General features: G+C 48.9%; 1 protein-coding gene across 1 annotated transcript; it reads left to right on the plus strand.

The window, feature by feature from the left end:
* Positions 1–15,738: 15,738 nt before the first annotated feature.
* Positions 15,739–20,118, plus strand: RTL9 (retrotransposon Gag like 9). The gene is made up of 2 exons (XM_027089541.1): positions 15,739–19,485; positions 20,002–20,118. Exons 1-2 carry the CDS (start codon positions 15,739–15,741, stop codon positions 20,116–20,118), a joined length of 3,864 nt encoding a protein of 1,287 aa, XP_026945342.1.
* Positions 20,119–21,830: the final 1,712 nt, after the last annotated feature.

Genomic DNA, 21,830 nt, shown 5'->3' on the forward strand with positions numbered 1-21,830 from the left:
GGGACGGGCCAGGAAGACAATTCTTGGACAGGCTCGAAGCGGGTAGACTGATTGGGCGGCCCTCTCAAGGGTCCCGACAAGAAGTGGCAAGTGCTCTGGCCCAGGACTGTGGCAGTGAGAGCAGAGAGCAGGGGAGCAGTCCAGGGACGTGTCAACGGTAGAAACCGCAGGGCTGGGTGTCATGGAGGGTCCAGGAGAGAGAAAAGGTGACAGTGACCCTGAGCTTCCAGCTCGGGTCCGTGGTGATGCTGTTAACTGAGATGAGATGGGGAGCACAAGACTATTAGCTGACAGGGGCATGAGTGGGGACAGGTGACAAGTTCAGCTGGGACCCGTTGGGTTTGGGGTGGCGGTGAGACTTGCGAGTGCACATGTCCAGCAGGAAGCGGGGTGGGAGATGGGGCTGAGAGACCACTGGGGTTCAAGTGGCATTAGCTGACCCTGTGGGACCAGATGGAGTGTCTCTTTTCCCGTTTACTCCTGCAGGGCAAGGGCTGGGGACAGAGCCAGGTGAGCCCCAGCATGAAAGGGGCGTGATGTGGGGAGGACACCGGCCCAGGGTGGGAAGACACCTTTCTCCCAGCCCCTCCCGGAAACCTTGTCCCTTCCCCTCGGGACCAGTGTCCCCTTTCCAGGGCTGCACTCCCGCCAGCGAAGGGAGGTGCTCTGTGCGCAGAACTCATGTCGCACAGGGGCCACGAGCCACGGAAAAGACAGTCACTTCAGCTTTGAGTTCTTCAGTGGGGGAGTGTCTTGTAATGAAATCCAATAAATCAGCCACCGGGGATTTGGGACAGAAAGGACAAATACAAGGGCTACACAGTGACGGCTGGAGCGTTCAGCGCAAACAACTGAGCCTTCAGTGCTGCGGAGCCAGAAGCACACTCACGAGGGCATTTTTAAAGATCCGTCTGTGCGAACCAGCGTGGGTCTCCTAGGAGCCCTAACACTTTCATTAGACCTAGTGGGTCTCATAACCAAATCCCATAATCCCATAAATCTGTAGCAGCAAGTTAGCCACGAGGGTTTCAGTTACACTCTGGATGTAAGAGACCCCAAACTACCATCTTCTTTCTGAGCCTGCAACCAACTCCTCCCGTAGAACTATTATCCAGGATGGCCTGGATCTCCTCTGAAACCCCGAGGACGGCTACTGATTCCTGTGTTAAATCCCTGGACCACACCAGTAATGGTTCTGAACACTTTACACACATGAACTCATTTATTCCTCATGAATATTATAGATCCCGTTTATATATATATATAATATTAATAGTAACAATCATAACAGGTTGTGTTTCCGGAGAACTTAATGTAGGCCAGGCATGGTTCTAAACACATTAGACAAAATAACTCCTAATTCCACGTGAACAACACGTGTATCTCTATGGAGATTGTAGCTGGAACATGCATTGGAGCAAACTCTCGGGCTGAAATCGTTCCAGAACCGCTCTCACTTAAGTCTTTGAGAGGATGGGGGCCTGTCTTCTGATTCTGGAGGTACCCAAAGCATGCCCAGGGGGCCTTCCTCCCCCTCTCCTTTGCCCAGCAGAGAGTCAGGGAGGGCTAGAATGCAGAGAGCACGCTGAGGGCCTGCCTGCACAGAAAGCAGAACTCTTTTCTGCCACCGCACCCCTTGAAGGAGAGTGAATTCTGTATCCTCAGGAGAGGGTGGGGATGCGGAAGTGAGGAAGTGGAGGGGAAAGCCTCTTGAAGCTGCAGCACCCTGAGGCCCAGACAAAGGAGTGTCCTGAGGGAGGGAGGGAGGGTGGGGGAGGGGTGGGGGGCAGTGCATTCGTGGGGCAGCAGCCACAGGATCAGGGAGCCACAGCAGGAGTGGCCGTGGCTAGGTATTGATGCTACAGCGGCAGTGAGCTTTACAGGAACCAGAGACTCTAAAATTTCTGCCCGCCCAGAAATGACTCCATCTCACCACTAGGGAACGGGTAGCAAAGCTCAGTCAGCGGTTGGGGAAAGCCGAGAAAAAGATTTCATGAATCCTTAGCTAGCGGTGAATCTGTCTATTTAGTTAGCTGGGGATGGAGTGGATGGAAAAGTAGTGAGAGGAAAGGCTTGGGAATACTCTCATCTAGTGAGGCTGGGAGGCGAAGGAGAAGAGGGCTACTTTAAGGAAGTGGTGAGCCCCCCAAAACGCTGGTGGTGTTAGATCTGCACCCATTCTTAGATGATTCATACAGCAGAGAGCTGGGAATCTTAACTGTGGCTGATTTTTGTTAAGTACCTACTTTGTACCAGGCACTATGCTGGGCTTTACGTGCATCATCTCATTTCACAACACTCTCTGAGGGATCCTACTAATACCGTGCCCATTTTACAGATGAGGCTGAGATAGGTTATATGACTTGCCCACGGCCACACAGCTAGTGAGTGGCAGAGCCAGGATGTCAACCCAGGTAGTCTTACTCCGAAACCCTGTTTACTAGGCCCTTGGAAGGACGTAGGGATGTGGGGATGCCTCCCCCTTGGCCTGTGGTTCTGCATGGGCAGCCCCTCTTTGCATCTTACAGCTATTGGTGAACCAGGTGGCTGACTGTATCTATCATGAATCCCCTTGGGTATGAGTTCAACTCTGGTCCCAGATGAAGGAAAAGGTGGGGCAGAGTCTCCACGTCTAGGTCCCTGTGCGATCCCCTCCTTTGAACTGCCCTCCTGGGCTGGAGAAATGCCAGGGTTGAGGAGTCACAGAGTGTTTGATCTGTTTGGTTCTTTGTACTGAGGCCTCAACATTTTGGAGAGTCCCTAGTTCAGTGGCTCGGGAAACCGAGCCCGAGGCTGCCCTTGCAGGGAACTCTCCTATCTCCTGTCCCACGCTAGTAGATGGGATTCTTTCTCCTCCATGTCCCCCATTTCCTTAAGTGGGTCTTTGTCCTATTACCCAAATCCTGAGTCTCTGCCTTAGTAAGTTGTCTTGTACTTCATTTTGGCAAGAACTTTCCCTTTCTGTCAATGGACGTTCTTGGTAATTTTGGCATTGATCCGGGTCCCGCTTCCAGACTCTTGCTCTGAGGCTTATCTTTGTACCTACAATGATCTCATGTTCCTTCCTTCTCTTCACCCCTCTATCAGAATTTGCTGCCAGGATGGGACCCATCGAGGTGAGGCTTAACAGACTGACCCTCCCAAGAGGTTGGCATTTTTTTTTTTGAGGTTGGCATTTTAACTGATGCCAAAGCCCTGAGTCAAAGGAATTACGTACTTAAGAATTTTCAAGCCCTTGGGAGCGGATAGGGAGAGATTTGGAAGGGCAAGGGAATGTTCTTAATAATCCCGGAATGCCATAAGGTAGACATCCAATTCAGGCTACCACCAAGCCAGAACCTGGATTATTTTGTTACAATCAGAATCCATCACATAGGACGATCTCCCTCCTCTCACCCACCACTCAAGGCTTTGACTAAAAAGTCTTCCAGATACTGAAGTTCTATGATGCAAGCATCGTTTATTTTCTCAGAGTTTTTTGTAAGGAGGAGGGCTGAGAAGTTCCGTGAGTTACCAAAGACCACACAAACAGGCAGGAGTCAAAGCAAAACCGAATTCCTCCGGAGACTAGTTACTTTCTATAGTCTGAGAACCAATCCGGTCTCCCACAGAGACAAGGTGAATTTCCTCTTTTCATTTCTCCAGTACTGATATTAACACTCTTCTCCTCATATCCTCCTCAGACCCTGCACTCTCAGCAGAATACAAATAAGGAGCTGCTTGTTTTGCCAGCCGGAAAAGTTGAAGGTAGCCAGCCTTTCTTTTTCTCTGCTAAAGACAATGTTCTGTCTGTGGTGCTGCGTGGGATAAAACGGGCAAGACCTTCCAACCTCGTTCTGTTCTTATTCACGGCCCAGGAAGTCATTATGAAAGCCCAGAGGGACACTTTTTAGTATGGACCCTGGCAGGTTTATCCAGATGACTTTCTGTAAAGGCACTCCTCACCCTCGCCTCCAAACGTATCCTGTCCCCTAAGAATGATTTGGTCTTGTGTCGGGGGAGAAGGGTAGGTAACAGGGCCTGGCTCTGTCATCTGGGGCTCTTTTTTTTGAATTAAAAAAAATTTTTTTGGCTGCGCTGTGTCGCATGCGGGATCTTAGTCCCCCGACCCCGGGGAATGAACCCGAGTCCTCTGCTGTGGAAGCGCAGAGTCCTAACCACTGGACTGTCAGGGAAGTCCCCATCAGGAGCTCTTTTGAGGGAACTTCGCTAGTCTCCCAAAGAAAGGGCCGAATGTCCCCTTTGGAGCAGTCATTTGAACTGCTTCAGGGACTGACAAACTGGCCAGAGACGGCGTCCAGTCTCTCAGGAAAGTGGTAGATAAGAGCATCAGAAATGCTCCTTTCCTGGAGAGCCTGTAGCTATTCTGGCCTCTCTTTCCATCAAAATAGGAAGGCACTGGAAGGGGCCCTCTCCCTCAGAGCGTGGAGCATTGTGGCAGTGTTTCTAACTGGGCTGAGAATCAGCCCGAGCCACACTGCTATTTTCACCATGGAGGAGTGTCTAAATTCTCATTTCGACCGACCCTCCTGCTTACAAGTACCTCTTTCCCCATTTCAGCAAATTGCTGCATAAAAAATGGAGAAGCCAGTAGTGGCTGTGCCCTCAATAGTAGCTGTGTTTGCATTTAAGAAATTCAAATGCCGAGGGTGCACTTCTCCCATTAAGTCCAACATGAGACATCAGGTGTGCACAGCACCGCCGAACGGAAGACCCTGAAGGCTGGGTAGAGTTTCTGGTATGCTGGGGGCTTGGGAAAGAACAAAGAGGCACTTTCATTTTCTGAACTAAGAAGCACTTCGGGGGGTGGGGGGAGAGTGTCAGGAATTCTTCCAACGTCATGGGCCTGCCCACACCTGGGTCAGATATTGATGACCTTCCCCAGGCCATGCCCTCCTCTCCCCCTCCCCGAGACAGTAGGAGTGACAACGAAGCCCGGTACTTACAGGTGCAGAGGATTTTCGGACAGGAAAATGGAGACCGCAGGCTCCTGAATGCCTGCTGAGTGGTTGCATCAGATTAGGAAGTGATGATTGTAAGAATAAGATCTTTGGAAAATCTTGTCGCCCCTCCCCTGGTTGTTTCAGTCCACATCCAAACCCAGACCACCACGCCCCTCCCCAGGACATGTGTCCTTCCTGGCTGCCTCCATGCCCCTTACCGTGAGGGTGCTGGCAGCCACACTGCCTCTTGGAGCCTCTAGCCCGGCAAGGTAGTCAAGCTCCTGGGATTAGGTTGGCAAGAGCGACTGTCCTCCAAACGATCAGCCCAGAGAAAGAGAGCGCGCGAGCAAACCCGAAAACGGGTCCAGGACGGAGAGCTCCTGGTGCCGAGCATGTCTCTGGCGTATTCCGAAAGTGGCATCCACAGCAGAGAAAGTGTCCCAAAATAGCTCAGGCTGCCAATGCCTCGCTGAAACCTGAGAAAGAATTGCTGAATTCAAAGATCTGGGTCGCCGTGGGTGTGTGATCAAAGTGCGGATTTGTTGGTAGGAGGAACTCAAGCCATGAGCTTAGGAGAGACACGAGGTCACCCGGGGCACGGCCTGCCTTCTCTTTTCCAACTTGGTTAAGTTGGCAGTGGTGTCAGAAAGCTCCGCTGTGCTGAGACAGGGGGCTGGCAAGAGGTCCTAGGGATGCTGTTTTCGTTCCCAGGTCTCTGATGCGCTACCAATGTGAAGTAGCAGTGCTCTATTTTCTGCATTTCAAACAAGGGAACTGATACTGTGTGAAGGTTTCTTTAAGATATCGCTCCATAACTGATGAAATTCCCTTTCCAGTAGATTTTTCATTTCTTTTGGCCTTTGGCATAAGTAAATGTCAGCTCCTAAAACATCAACAGAGAAGAGCAAACAGTAGGGTCTCTGTGATTTCCTTGGGATTTGAGAAATCTCCCCTCCCTGGCTTCTGACTGGATGGTGTCTGTACATTGCTGCCTATGGCACTGGGAAGGATGAGGTCCACCCAGGCACGCTGTCTCATTTTTGTATTTGCTGAGATCTTGGAACATTCTCCTTTAATCAGGTATGTTGAAAATTTTAGGATTGTCTGCAGAGAGTGTGGGTCACTATGTAGAAAGTTCAGCATATGTCTTCCTTGGATCAGCCTTGGGGTTTAAGACGAAAAAGCACAGCATTTGGTTTCTAGTTCCGGCTCTGCCTGTCTTTTGCCGTGTGATTTGGGGCAAGTCAGTTTTCTGCGCTGGACCTCAGCTTCCTCCTCTGTAAAATGAAGACAACCATCCCCACCCTAATCCTAATCCAATGGTATGAATAGTGGAGATGAACGCCAAGGGTCACAAGAATGCTACTAGGGGAAGGGCTTGTCACTCTTAGTAAATGGTGGCAGTCTTCAGTTCTTCAAGGGACCCTGACCGGTAGCCACTCGAGTCCTGTATCAACATGTTTACAGTGAGCCTGACATATACCACAGCACTAGGTGCTAGGGGCTTCACGCCTAATGGTCAATATTATTTCCAATTCCAAGCCGTAGGACTTTGGGCCAGTTGCTTAGTGCCCAGGAGTTCAGTTTCCCCATCTGTCAAGTGGGTATACAAATTAGTAATACAGGGCCACAATCCTTTATCTGAAACCACTGGGGCTAGATGTGTTTTGGATTTCAGAAGTTTTCGATTTTAGAAAAGCGATATTGTACATATAACATATATAACGCCCCTTGTGGGATCTGGGGCAAGTATCCTGTGATCGAATACACTAATATTTCTAAGTTGGATAAATGAATAGCCTCGTGCCAGTTCAGGCCCACTTTGGCCACCAAATGAGCTTGCCACAAAATTTCAGTTTTCAGAATCTTTCGCATGTCAAAAAGCCAGGTAGGGAATTGTGGACAATGAAAAAAGCTAAAGTCTCTTTAGTGCGTGCCGTGCACCGGGTGTGGTTCTAAGTAGTTTATATGCATTAACTGATTTAGTTGGGCCAATAATCCTATGAGGTAGGCATTATTATTATCATCATCATCTCCATTTTACAGATGAAGAAACTGAGGCTCAGAGAGGTTATTTCACTCGTGCAGACTCCCAAAGCCAGTGAGGGGCAGAGCTGGGATTCTAACCTAGACAGTTGGGCCTCAGAATCTGTGCTCTTAACCTAACCACCTTCTCTACCTACTCCGTGGGGTTAAAATGAGGCCTCAAAGGCCCACAGAGGCCAAGCAAGTTACTTTTTACTTGCAAAAGTAAAAGTGCCTTCTAGGTACTGAGCCCACACGGTGAGCCAGTGCCCCATCTACAGGGAGCAGCTTACTCAGCTCCACCTGATTCTTGCTATCTCAGAACCAGGATCCAAGCGTTTCTGTTTTTCCCAGAGAAGCCGGAAATCCAGCTTTATAGGTGAAATCTCCTGCCTTTCAAATGTTGGCAACTACTTTAAAAAATGGTAAAAACATTGCAGGGGTCAAATAAAATCCGTCTGCAGTCGGAATCCAGCCTGTGGCCGCCGGTTTGCAAGCTCTGCAATGAGGAAATAGATGTGAAAGTGCTTTGAAAACTTAAAAACGTGTTCTAGACACAGACGGTCTCATTTTTAGGGTTAAGGTTTTTTGGTTTTTTTTTTTCCCTTCACTGTGTCTAGTTTTTTGAAAACTGGTGTTCCTAGACCGATGGAGATGAAAAGTTGGAATTAAATAGAGACTTCAGTGAACTTGAACACTTCATTCCTTTGGCAGGCTGGATAAATGAGAAGCCTAGGTGTACTGGACGGGCTAAGCCTCAGAATTCCTGCCACACCCACGGGCCCCTTCTAAGGAGTTTCCATCCGCAGACCCTAGCAGAGGGAAGGAGCAGTTTCTTATGAATAGGTGGCTATGTTTGGTGCCCACGGGACCCTGCATCCCCCTGGCAATAGCCGATTGAGCCAGGAGAGGGCATCTGATTCAAAAGCAGTCACTCTATAGGCTGGCAAGTTGCCTAGGAGGGAACCTGGGATGAGAACTTTGCCCAACAAGCACAGTGGTGACTAAATTTGGACCAATGAGAGTCTCTTGCTTGGGCAGTTTGAATACCAGATCTAGAAAGAGTGAGCAGTTGGCAACAGGGGCAGAGGGCAGGCAGCAGGGCCCATGAATAAGCAGGTCCAGGAGAGATGACTGAGCTTCCGCTAGGTGCCAGACACTTTACACATGTTTTTTGTTTAAAACATTCAAATACCCTGGGAGGTAGGTACTGTTATTATCCCTGTTTTAAAGACGAGATAACTGAGGCGAGGTAACTCGAAGTACTGGGAGCTGGAACCCAGGTTGGTTTGATGTTAAAATCAGGGTGTACAAACCCCTAAGCCAGCAGTTCTTAAACTCTAGAGGGTTTCAGAATCACTTGGGTCAAAAGGCGGATTCCTCGGCCTCACCCCAGACCTACTGAGTCTGACTCTTTAAACGTGGAGCCCACCTCCCCAGGTCGGCCTGCATTTTAACAGTCCTCCCAGGGGGCGACTCACACAGAGGGCTTCCCAGCCACACTTCGAGAAGTGCAGTTGGATCGAGTATGGCAGGTACCGTAAACTGCTTTACCTTCACCTTGAGAAACAAGGTCAAGGTCAACAGACGTGGTCAAAGTCCCGTTGAAACTCTTTTGAAAATGGGGTCAATTCTACAAATAAGAGGACATCAGTTTGTCCTCTTTTCTGATCCGGGAAAGTATCCAATGACACCAGTTACCTGGGGGAAGATGACAGGCCTGAGATGAATGTTTAGCACTTTGTAGAGAAGAACCTACCTGCTCTTCAGCGGGCAGAGCCCACAGCTGCCATATGTTCACTAAGCATTTTCCATGACAAGCACACACTGTAGGAGCTTACTGCATTGGCAACAAAGAACAGGAGAGAAAATGACTGAATGCAGAGACATACATTGTAAACAATGGGATTTGAAAATGTACGCCTACTTCCCAGGCTGAGCGTACAGGTTCTTCTCAGCCCCAGAATAACTGTGTAAAAATTCCACCTGTGCTCTTATTTACACCATCGATAAAAGGGTCAAACAGGACGGGATCGAGGCTAGCAGCCGCCTTCTAGATTGTTGTGGAACCCCAGTCTAGCCATGGTATTGAGCCAGTTGTGAATTCATCTGCCTTTAGGAACTCTCCCTGGAGAGACGAGTAATAGTCTGAAGGTTGCTTGGAGCGTCTCAAGTCAGAAACTGGTTTGTGAGCCAAATGCTTAACGGCATCAGGCGCATATTCCTGCAAGACAGTCGTGTGGTCCAAGGGATGGCAGAGGTCAAATGCGCCGGCCAAGTCCTGCCGCAGCAGGACTTGCATTTGCACCTGGCAAGTTTTATTTCTCTCACGCTCCTTCCTGTGGACACTTCCTTTATCTATGTTAATGTCCCCACTTAGGCTAAGGTCAAACTCTGTTCTTCCCTCTTCTGGCCAGAAAGACTTCCTGTCTTACAGGTATCTTATCTTATCTGTGTTGATATTTTCACTCTGAGTGAAAATCACAGCAGTCCACGGGTGCAGTGAGAAAATCAGAGGACTACGTAGCCAGTGTTTTGTACAGCGAAAACTATTTCATTTAGAGGACTGTCCTTTATTCTGAGATTGTTTCCTTCTCTTTGGGGGTTTAAAGAAAACCCTTTTTAGGAAATGATAATTTGGGTTTGTTTTGCCTTGTTTGTTCCTTTACCTGGAAAAATAAAAATCTGGCAACCCACTGTCAGTCCCCCAGTTTTTTGGTTTGCGATAGCTGCCAGTCTTGGGAACCTGGTTTAATTTGTTCAGTTCTGCTAGAACCTCTGGGTACCTCCTACCACCACTTACGTCCTAAGTGCTTATAAATTACCTGCTTCATGATCTGTGGCAGAATCTCTCCAAGGATTGACATCAAGCTTACAGCTCTGGAGTTAACAGTATACTGGTCTGTAGTTTCCTTATTTAAGAAAATTGGGACGCTGCCCATTTGCAGTCCTTCGATATCCCTCCTGTTGTCTCCAATTCCAAAGATCCTTCAGGACAGCACCTAATGCAAGGCAGTTCCATTTGCTCTTCTTATAATGTTCTTTTCCCTATAGAGTTGGACATGCATATACATGTTGTTTGGGGAATTTGCAGCACATCCAATGAAAGTGTAATTCCCAACTAACAGTCAAATCCTTCTCTTTGGAGCTACCCAGAACACACCTACCCTCTCTTCCATATGACAGCCCTTCAGAGACTTGAAGACAGTGTGTGACTCTCCTGTGAGTTAAGAGCATCAGCTGAGTCAGACAGACCCTAGTGACAAGCCCAGCTTCACTCCCTCTCAACTGTGGGAGCCAAGGTAAGTTACCTGATTTTATTTTCTCTCTACTTTGGTTCTTCAGCTGATTTATAAAATGAGGGTAAAAAACGCACTTCATTGGTTTATTGTGCAATAAATGATGTGATGTCTGTAAAGAGCTTACCACAGTGCCTGGCAGGGTAAGGACTCAGTAAATACTAGCCGTTTGCCCCCTCAATTTATAAAGAGCTGGGTGGGCATTTTAAGCATCAGGGCTGTTGGGGGAGGGGGCGAGCAAGGGGGTGAGGAGGGTCTCTCCCTCCCTGATTGATCAGGGGAGGCAGAGGATCCTCAAGCAGATCAGGTATTTCTTTAGCCTGAGGTTGTCTCTTTTCTGTTATCTGGGTGCCTGTTTGCTAGGGCTGGGGGAGAGGATATCGTGCAGAATCTCAGGAAAGGTTTATTTTCAAGAACCGGGAAGCTATTTGTTGACATATTGAACCGTCTCTTGTTTATTCTTATTTCCCCCGAGCAGCTAGCCATGCAATCCCCCAAACTCAATTACCTTTTGTGAGGCGGCGGGAGCATGACACCTCATAGCCGTATTGATCACTGCAGACTGGGCCAGACGTGAGGGATCTGAGATGCCAAGCAGCAGTTTCTGGGCTTTTCCTTCCTTAGTAGGCCTCCCCTCTCTGTGGCTGTAAAGACACTGGCACGAATACAACGGAAGTCTGTGACCCAAATGGGCTGAGCCTGCAAGAACCCTCTCTCAGTAGCTGCCTTAGAAGCCGGCTGATGACAAATGGTCACAGTGGACCAGAACCTGAACTCCTGGAGAGCCCAGTGTCAGAATGGTTTTCTAACTGTAGCTCTTTGCGTACCCTGGGTTTTGCAAGCAATTGCATGATATGAACTCCAAATGCCATTGCAGCTAGAAAAAGTTTGGAAGGAGACACACCCAACTGTGAACAGACTTGAGGGGATGGGGGGTGGGGAAGGTGCAGGACTAGCTTTATCTGTAGGTAGGATTTCAAGTTTTTATCCTGAGTATATATTCCTAGATTACTTGTGTAATTGTTAGGCATAAATAAAAGTAGGAAAACAAGAAATTTGTTTTTTGATAATAAGAAAAAATAAAAGCAAGCCATTAGAGACACTTTTCTGAGGTCACTACTGACCAAGGACCTGAGTGGTGCAAGAATTAAGCCTATTGGGGGAGAAAGATTGCTTGGGCGGGGAGATGTTGGGGACACTCAGAGAGAGGAGGGGAGAGGGCTAGAGATAGAACCCTAGAGGAACACACCTTTTAAAAGAAAGAAAAATATTTTTTTTCTTCTAACACAAGCAATATGGGTCCATTATGGACAAATGAGAAAATGCAGCTAAGAAAAACAAAAGTAAAAATCCCCTTTAATCCCATCACTCCGGTATGGTCACTGTTAACATTTTGGTATATATCTTTCCAAACCGTATTTTTTTTCTATGCAAAAATATACATATTCATTTCATAAAAATCAGATAATCGTTTTCACTGGCCACTGCAGATGCACCATGATTTGTTTAATCATTAAGTGGATTGGGTTGTAACATTGGCATTTAGGGAAGTTCCAAGTTTTTATGATCATAAACAGCAGTGCTTCCTAGCTGTGTGACCTTGGGAAAGCTAGCTAACCTCTCTGTGCCTCTGGTGCCTCCTCTGGGAATGAGGGTGATGATAGTACCTACCTCATAGGGTTGTTGTGAGTAACAAATGAGATCTTGCACGTAAAGTGCTTAGCACTGTGCCTGGCACAGTAAATGTTAGCTTTTATTATTAAGTATAATAATAATAATTGTCATCGTTGTTGTTGGGTTCCCCGTGAGTAGTTTTTGCTTTAGGGGAGGGGGAGAGTGACTGGAATTTTTCTTTTTGAGTAGTATACTATAGTGAGTTCTGGAGTCAAACAGAGCTGTATGCTTTTGGTCATGTCAATTCACTTCACCGAGACTCAGTTTTCTTATCAGTAAACTGAGAGTTAAAAACAGCTGTTAGGATCAAATGAGAGAATGCTTGTAAAACCCTCAGTGTAGTTCTTGGCGTATGGGAAGAGTTCCAAGTCAGTTGGTATTATTATTATTATTACTATTATTATTATCACTACGATGATTGAGCCATTAGTTGGGGTGGGAAGAGGAAGGTGGCAATTAGAATGTTTCTAACCACTTGTCTGTTTACAAAGAGAGGAAATGATTCTTGAATCAGACTGACCCGGGTTCAGATCTGGGCTTTGCCATGTACTAGTTCTGTGACCTTGGTCACAAATTCTCCAAGCCCCTCTCTCTATATTTATAAAAAAATATATATATATATATATATATATATATATATATATATATATATATATAAAAAACTGATTCACTTTGCTGTACACCTGAAACTAACACAACATTGTAAATCAATTATACTTCAATAAAAGAAGAAAATTGGAAAAAAGAAAATGAAGGAAAAAAATTTCTAAAGCAAAAAATAAAAGGGAATGGCCAGCGCCTACCTTGCAGGTGTTGCCACGAGGCACAAAGGATATGAAGCAAGTGTCGTGCTTAGCCCGAGTGCCCAGGTATTGTTGGTTGCTAATTATTGTTGGCTGTTGGAGCATGGGGAAGTTTATAATGACCTGAATGCCTCCCCGCCAGGCCCTAGACTCTGAGTCCCTGGGGTACTTGAACTTCACCTAAAGGCTTTGCCCTATCCACGGCTCAGGGACCACTTCTGCCCTTAGTATAGGGGTTTGAGGGCTCCTAATTCAGAAGGTTAGAGAGCTCTGGCAAACCTTCCTGTTAGTTCTACTCTGACCTTGTGCCCCAGTTCTAGAAAGCAGGCTGAAGCCCTGCTTCTATGAGCAAGCCCTCACCTGGTATGCTTAAGATATTGGCGTGCTTTTCTTGCCAGCTGTCTGGACACCCTGGAGCCTCGCTGTTGAATTCTAGCCCTGTGGTAGAGTCACTGGTTGCCAGATTTCCCTCCGAGTCTCTGACACCGGAGCCAATTGGCTTTTTAATTGTCGCCATTGCTGGGCTCTGAAGCCCCACGGCCCATCCTTCCAAACGGTGGTTTCCCTGCACCCAAACGTCTTTGAGCTCTTCTGCCACTGCTCCACTCAGCCTCCAGCCCCGGTTCCCTTCCCTCTAAGCCCTGCCCGCTCTTCCACGGCCCACCGGTGGCAGTGCCTGGCTTCCAGGACGCCAGTGTCTGTGCAGCCGCAGCGGGAACATCTCACTTCCTGAGCTAGAACACTTTCGGTCTCATCTCTTTCTTTGTGTGACTCTCCTCTTTTCTTTGGGACGGCCAGAGGCGGGCAGAGCGAGCTGGTGCAGCAATTGGGGGCGAGGGGAAGCAGGGTGGAGTTGCATAGGCCAAGTGCTATGCACTTCTGGAGCTTCTGGAGGGCTGTCAAGTGAAAGGCGGCCAGAGGCAAATGTCAGAGCCTATATAGAGGCAGGAATCTGGGACCAGAGAGACAGAGCAAGCACTAGCAAGTCAGGAGCAGTGGGGCGGGTGGGCGGGCAGGCTGGCTGGCTGGCGGGCAGGAGGGGGGCGTGGCAGGGGATAGCTAAGGGAGATTGCAGAGAACAGCTGCTGGTATTGGGTCTTACTTTAATGAACTGTCTGGGCATGGGGCATAAGTAAGTTGGCCAGACCAAAAGAGCTAGGGGCACAAAGGACACACTCCCTCTCTTCTCCCTAACTGGCAAGGTAAGATCTTTCTGGCTTTCGCCTAGTGGGAAACTGTGGCGTGTTCAGGGATTTTTCTAAAGATGGGGGCGGGGGTGGTCATCTATCACCGCCCTTTTGACTCATCTTTCCCATTGCACCACTTATTAGAGTAACCAAGGGGCCAGCAGGAAGGCCAGTATTTCTTTTACTAAACCCCATCTCGGGGTTGTCCAGGCTGGAGATGGGGCGGGGTGCTGTCTTGGTAATGTGACTAAGAGGGAGAGAGGGAACACAGGGTGGATCACTATAGCACAGTGGAGAAGAGTAGGGGGCTCTGGAGTTGGGTGGACCCGTGAATCCAAGTGACTGCAGGCAAATTATTAAGCCTCTCTGGGCCTGAGTTTTCTCCTTTGTAAGATGAGGATAGGGTACTACCAAAATCTCTTAGTGTTGCTGTGAGGACCAAACGATGCACGTAAAGTGCCCAGCAGAGTGCTTGCCGGTCAGCGCGCGCTCAAGAAGTGTTGACTGTCGTCACTTCTGTTGCTAGTATTCTCAATATTATTATGGAGGCATACTGCACAAGATTGATGACTTCTGTGACATTGTCCCAAATGAGCAAGTGTTCCACTGGGCGTATGGGCAGGCTGTGGGGATGTATCAACACCGTGTAGCGTGCGTGTTGGTTTCCAAGCTCTGTGTCAAGAAGCCCCTTTGGGGGCTGATTGTGGGAGTGTGCCGGGAGGCTGAGGCTTTGGGACTGCCCACCCACATGTCGTCAGAGAAACTTGAAATCTGTATTTGCTAGAGACTGGGCTTCAGTGAGCCATGATCTAGGACATCAGAGAGATAATTGAATGCGGCCTTAGGGATGTCAAAGGCTAGGCAACCCCGAGGAGGAAGCGATAGTCAAAGACAGTTTTTACTGTCACAGTGCTCTTAGTCTAGCCCCAGCCCCAGTTAATCTGAGAAACCTGGTAAAATGGGAATAATACTACTATCTCTTGTAAGATTCAAACGGGTAATGCTTGCACATCTCTGTGCACTATAGACAGTTTAAAGTTGTGTACAGTTGCCTAAAGTATAATGCCTGGAACACACTAGGTGGGCAATAAGTGGTAGTAATAGTGGTGATTTTTGTTATTAATAATAAAAATCATAATAAACAGGATTGTCAATTCATGGAATGATGTTCTCAACCATTGATCAGTTAAATGCCTTCCTTTTCCTGAGAAAGGCATTCAGGGCCATCAGGGTAGTAAAATGGGGACTAAACCACTGGCAGGACTCAATGAGCCCAAGGAACTAACGACTATCCTGGGGCAAAGGGCATTCTCATCCGGGCCTGCCAGTTCCTTGGCTGGCTTGCTAGTGCTGTGGTGGGAGAGAGCAGAGCTCTGGAACCTGCACTTTTCACAGTTTTCCAGCAGGTGGTGCTGCTGTTTCATTTGAACCAGGACCTCACGGGCTCCTGGCTGCTGAAGTTGCAGCGTTTATAGCTTTTATAAACTGAGAGGGTGTGCTGTGTGACGGGTGGGTTGCTTTGAAAAGGATAGGGGTGGAGAGGATATTTGCTCCAGCTTCAAATTTGTTTAATGTCGCACAGCTTCTTTAACTTGATAGACCCATCTCCGATGCCACATAGCTGGCAACACATAAAAAAAGTCTCCATCGTGGATCATTTGTCTATTTCCCAATCTTCTTGATATTTGCTTTCAACTGCTAAACTTGTTTTCTGTTTACAGATTTTCTTGCCACGTGGGCTTCAGCAGGACCCCTGATATAATTGCTTTAGAGGTTCCCTCCACACTATCCTTTGGCCATGGCAGATATGTCAATACCCTTACATTCAGTGCGATTCAGCAATGTGCTGATGGAGGAAGGTGTCGACCCCCAAAACAGGGAGACGACCTGCTCTGGACCAATGGTAGAGAACAGAGCAGAGGTCCAAATTCTGCATTCTAGTGTCCAGCCTATGGTCTCAAGTTCAGCGTCAGACCCTGGAGGGATGTCCACACAGCCGATGACATCCCCAGCCTTTGACACCATGGCCGTACCTCTAATGGGAGCAGCAAACTCTGGAGCACTGTCCCCACCGCTAATGCCAGCCTCAGACTCTGGGACACTGTCCCCATTGTTAATGCCAGCTTCAGATTCAGAGGCATTGTCCCCATTGTTGATACCAACCTCAGACTCTGGGGTGCTGTCCCCACTGCTAATGCCAGCCTCAGATTCTGGGACACTGTCCCCATTGCTGTCCACTTCAGAGTATGGATTAATGTCCCCAGGGCTGATGACAATTCCTGACTTTGGAACAATGTCCACAGCACTAATGGCAACACCAGATTCTGCAGAGATATCACCACTGGCAATGCCAGCTCCATCCTCTGAAGCGATGTCCACACCATTGATACTAGCCCCAGATCCTGGAGAGATCTCCCCACTCCTAATGCCAGACGTGAACCCTGGAGCGATGTCCCCACAGCCAATGCCAGCTCCAGGCTCTGAAGGAATGTCACCATTGCAAATTACAGACGAAGACACTGAAGCCATGTCTAAAGTGCTAATGACTGCCCTGGCCTCTGGAGAGATCTCTTCACTGCTCATGTCAGGCACAGACTCTGAAGCGATCTCCTCACTGATAATGTCAGCCCTAACTTCTGGAGCAACGTCCACCCAGCCAACGAGCACCCAAGACTCTGGGGAAATGTCCACCCAGCTAATGTCAGGCCCAGACTCTGGGGTAGTGTCTTCACCACTTATGACAGCTCCAGGCTCCGGAGCAATGTCCTCACTGTTCCCGTCAGTCCCTGATGCTGGAGAAATGCCCACATTGCCAAAGCCAGCCCCAGACGCTGAAGCGATGTCCCCACTGGTCATGATGGCCCTAACCTCTGGAGGGATGCCCACCCAGCCGATGCCAGCGCAAGGCTCTGGAGTCATGTCCTCACGGTTAACACAAAATCTAGACTCTCAAATTGTGTCTAGTCCGCCAATGAGAGCAACAGCCTCCGGGGGGATGTCCACATCGCCAGTGAGAGCCTCAGACCCTGGAGCAAGGTCGACACCGAGAATGAGAGCCCCAGCCTCTGGAAATGTGTCCACACTGCCAAGTACAGCCCCAGTCTCTGAAACAATGTGTACGCTACAGATGACAGCCTCAGCCTCTGGGTCAGTGTCCACACCGCAAATGAGGGCGCCCGTCTCTGGAGCAATGTCTGTGTCACAGAGGAGAGCCACAGCCTCGGGAGTGACAGCTGTACCACAAATGAGAGCCTCTGGAGCCCTGTCCACCCCACGGATGACAGCCAAAGCCTCTGGATCCATGTCCACACTGTTAATGAGAGACACAGCCTCGGCAGTGATGTCCGTGCCACAGATGAGAGCTATGGCCTCGGGAGCATTGTCCAAGCCACTAACAGCATCCAAAGCCGCAGAAGCAATGCTGACGCAGCAAATGACAACTGCAGCTTCTGGAGAGATCTCCACAATGCTAATGAGAGACACCGCTTCTGGAGCCGTGTCCATGCCACAGATGACAGACACTGCCTCTGCAGCGCTGTCCACACCGCTAATGAGAGCCCCAGCCTCTGGCGACACGTCCACACCACAAATGACAGCCGCAGCCTCTGGAACTATGTCCATGCCTCTAATGAGAGCCCCAGGCCCTGGAGCCGTGCCCATGGCGCTAATGAGATCCACAGCCTCTGGAAAGGTGCCCAGTCAGCCAATGAGCGCCCAAGACTTTGGGGGGATGTCCATGTCGCTCAGGAGATCCATGACCTCTGGAGGGATGTCCCTACTGCAGACGCAAGCCCCAGCCTCTGAACTGATGTCCACACCAAAAATGAGAGCCCCGGCCTTTGGGGCGGTGTCCACACCACTGATGAGAGCCTCAGACCCTGGAGAGATGTCCACACTGCTCACAAGAGCTTCATCCTCTGGAGAGATGTCGCCAGCGCTAACGAGACCCCCAGCTTCTGGAGAGATAGCCACGCCTCTGAGAGCCCCAGCTTATGGAGCAATGTCTACTCCGCAAAAGACAGCCACAGCCTCTGGAATGATGTCCAAGCCACAGATGAGGGCTCCAGTCTCTGGAGAGATATCTACATCGCTAATGAGATCCACAGCCTCTGGAGTGATGTCCGTGCCTCAAATGACAGCCGCGGCCTCTGGAGGGGTGTCCATGCCACTGATGAGAGCCCCAGCCTCCAGGGCAACATCCACAACGCAAACGATGCCCACAGCTTCTGGAGAGATGTGCATGCTATCAATGCGAGCCCCTGCCTCGGGAGTGATGTCCCCGCCATTATTAAGGGCTCCAGTGTCTGGAATTATATCCACACCACTAAGGAGACCCTCAGCCTCTGAAGCTGTGTCCACAGAGTTAATGAGAGCTCCAGCCTCTGGAAAGATGTCCACCACACAAACAACAGCTGTGGCCTCTGGAGGGATGTCCAAGCCATTCATTAGAGCCACGGCCTCTGGAACAATGCCCATGCCATTGATGTCAGCCATGGCTTCTGGAGAGATGTCTATGCCGCTGATGAAAAACATGGCCTCTGGGGCAACGTCCACACTGCAAAAAAGAGTTGTGGGTTCTGGATCTACTTCCTTGCCACAGATGACGTACGCAACCTCTGGAGGGATGCCTGCATCACCTATGAGAGCCTCAGCTTCTGGAGCAACGTCCGCATCGCTCATGAGAGCCTCGGCTTCTGGAATGATGTCCATGCCGCTTCTGAGAGCCACAGCCTCTGGGGGTATGTCCATGCCACAAATGGCGGCCACAGCCTCTGGAATGATGTCCACTCTGGAAATCAAAGCCAAAGACTCTGGGGAAACATCTGCCTCTCACATCAACGTCACAGCCTCTGGATCAAAGTTCACACCACACGTGACTGCCACGACCCCTGAAACAATGAACCAACCACCAGAGGAAGTCCCATCTTTTGGCATGCTGACCCCAGCACTCTGTTACCTCTTAGAAGAACAGGAAGCAGCCCGGGGTTCATGCTCTGTGGAGGAGGAGATGGAGGTTGATGAGGAGAAGCAAATGAAGGGATTTTTGAACGATTCAGAGAAAATGGCCTTTCTGGTGTCTCTTCATCTGGGGGCAGCAGAGAGGTGGTCCATCTTGCAGATGGAGGTAGGAAACCCCCTCTCCAATGAAGATAAATCTTTCCTGAGCAGATCCCAGGGCTTATATGACTCCCTATCTGAAATAGACATCCTCAGTGCCGTCCTTTGCCATCCCAAGCAGGGCCAGAGGTCAGTCAGGCAGTATGCCACTGATTTCCTCCTGCTGGCCCGACACTTGTCTTGGTCTGATGCCATTCTGCGGACCAGGTTTCTGGAAGGACTCTCGGAAGCTGTTGCCACTAAAATGGGCCGGATCTTCCTGAAGGTGGCCGGCAGCCTAAAGGAGCTAATAGACAGGTCTCTCTATACCGAGTGCCAGCTGGCTGGAGAGAAGGATTTCCCGGGCTGCTCAAGCCAGGTTCTGCCGTCAGCCTGTAAGCGGAATAACGAGGACGCAATGGAGAATGAACTGAACTCTCAGCAGCAGACCGAGGAGGTAATGATGGGGAAACACACTCAAGGTTTCTGAATAGAAAAATGAGGTAATGATGGCAAAGTCACCCTGCTCCTTTGAGTAGCCTAAGGAAGAGGCTGGGAGAGGCATTGAGCTCCTAGACCCTAACCCCCCACCTAGAGTTTCCTCAGCGGGCCTGGCTATGTACTTATTTTGGGTGTATTAACCACGTTGAGGGCCTGGGATGGTTAAAGGTCCAAGTCTTGTGATTCTGAGGGAAATGGCTGGGCTCAGTCCCAACTCTGCACCTATTCCAGGTCCAGTTCTCAAAGAGGGGTCACGTTTGGGGGACTGGGTCCCACCTACAGCCACAGGTGTTATAGGCCCAGGTCACTAGGGAATTTGGCCAGTCTAGTCCTTGATCACACTTTATACAAATAAGGTACGTTAGCCGAGTTGCTTGACTTGCTGAGTTACTGAAGTTATCCAGGCAGAGCCCCACTTGGCATAGTAAGCATGGCTCTCACCTCTGCTGTTTTTGTTTTCTCTCACTCCCAGCATCAGCATGTCCCCAAACGCTGTTACTACCTGAAAGAGCATGGAGACCCTCAAGAGGGTCTGCACGACCACCTTCGACAGAGCACAGGCCATCAGAAGGCCGCCACTAACAAGTAATGCTACCTGGACACTTCTCCTGTGATATCCAGCTTGGCTGCTAACTTGAGGACTGGTTCCTGGACCCATTCCATTCAATTACATCATTAAACCTTGTGGCCTTCCCCCTTCAGCACCCCCCTCCAGGCGCATCCCACCCTATCTCCCACTTGGCTGACTTGACCTTCTCTTTCACCCCCACATGCCTTTGACCTGCCCCAGCGATCAGAGCGTGGACTTCAAGAGCGTTTGGTGTATGAGGTTCTGAACTCCCATTACCGCCGAGGCCAGTCCTAGTTCCTGGTCCAGGGAGAAGTCTAGGCAGGAGAAACCGTGTCCTACCTCAAAAACACCTTAGAATGTCTTGCCACGTGTCATCAGGCAAACTTGAGGAAGCCCTGGTCCCATTTCACCTGGCAGGGGAGCCTATAAGGAGAGTGACGCCCACTCCAATACCATCCTTTTCATCCAGTACACTTGTCCCTGTATGCCCCAACTCATAGCACCTAAAATGGGTCTCCAGGGCCCTTGCCCTGTTTATAGTCTCCATCCTGAACCATTCGTTTTGACCCATAGTAGTAATCTTAGTAATGGCTAACATTTATTGATTATGTGTTGTGTGACAGTTACTGGGCGAAACTCTCGACAAGCATCATCTCACTACATTCTTACCATAACCCGACTTGTTCTTGTGTTGTCAACTTCTTACGTCTTGAGCTATTGTCAGTGACTGTTGTCTTGTCCCTCAGTGTTGAATCTCTAGCTCTGACTTTTGGGTGACCCCTCAGTTGTTAATTGCCCTCACTCCCCCTTGGCTATTGTGTTTTGTGGCCAGCCCTCTTGATAAAGATCTTGGTCTGTAAACAGGCATAGATAGTTAGAGCGTAATATGAGCAGTGTTTGCCTTCAGGTGGTGGGATTATGGGTGTTTTAATTTTCTTCTTTCTACTTCTCTGTACTTTCCAGATTCTCTGCAGTAAGCATGTGTTACATTTGTAATCGTAAAAGTAAATAAAGTCCGTTTATGAAAAAAAAAAAAGAATTAACTGTGGCTAACAGAATTTGATTTATTGAGTCCTTCATTCAATCAATATTTATTATCTAACGTGTGCCAGCCACTGTTTTGGGGACAGACGGATGAGAACCTTGATCAAATGAAAACTTCATTCCAATGGAAGAGGGGGACAGACAATAAGCAAGAAAACGCATATGTAAGATGGGTTGAAATCCTGGTGAAGGCTATAAAGACAAGAAATAAGAATAATGGGGAATTTGATACTAACAGAGCCATTTTATTTATTCAAAATAGTCCATGTAATTGGTTTATTCAAAGATCTTTTAAAAACAGTAGGAGTGACATGATTAGAAACATATTTTAGAAAGCGAACTTGGCAACAGTTTGGATGCAGGATAGGGAAAGGGTCAGAGAGCAGTTACGAGCCCCCTACTGCAATAGTACAGGTGACTGACTCATCAGATGACTCAATCTAGGGCCAGGGCAGTGGGGATGGAAAGAGAAGGACAGAGATGAAATTCTTTCTGAGGATTCAAGTCCGCTGCTCCATTACCCTAAACACTGGGTCTGATTCCAGGAAGAGGAAAATGATTCTCAGAAAAAACAAAGATTAGCAGATAAATCGGCAGCCCCACGGTGATATAGATAAGAATCTGGCTCTGCGGGCTGCCTGAGGAGGCATCTATCACCAGTGCTGTTGCCTCGGGGGAAAAAGAGG

Source organism: Aethalodelphis obliquidens, unplaced genomic scaffold, assembly GCF_003676395.1.
Source record: "Aethalodelphis obliquidens isolate GAN/ISIS:26980383/991018 unplaced genomic scaffold, ASM367639v1 scaffold66, whole genome shotgun sequence".
Taxonomy (NCBI): domain Eukaryota; kingdom Metazoa; phylum Chordata; class Mammalia; order Artiodactyla; family Delphinidae; genus Aethalodelphis; species Aethalodelphis obliquidens.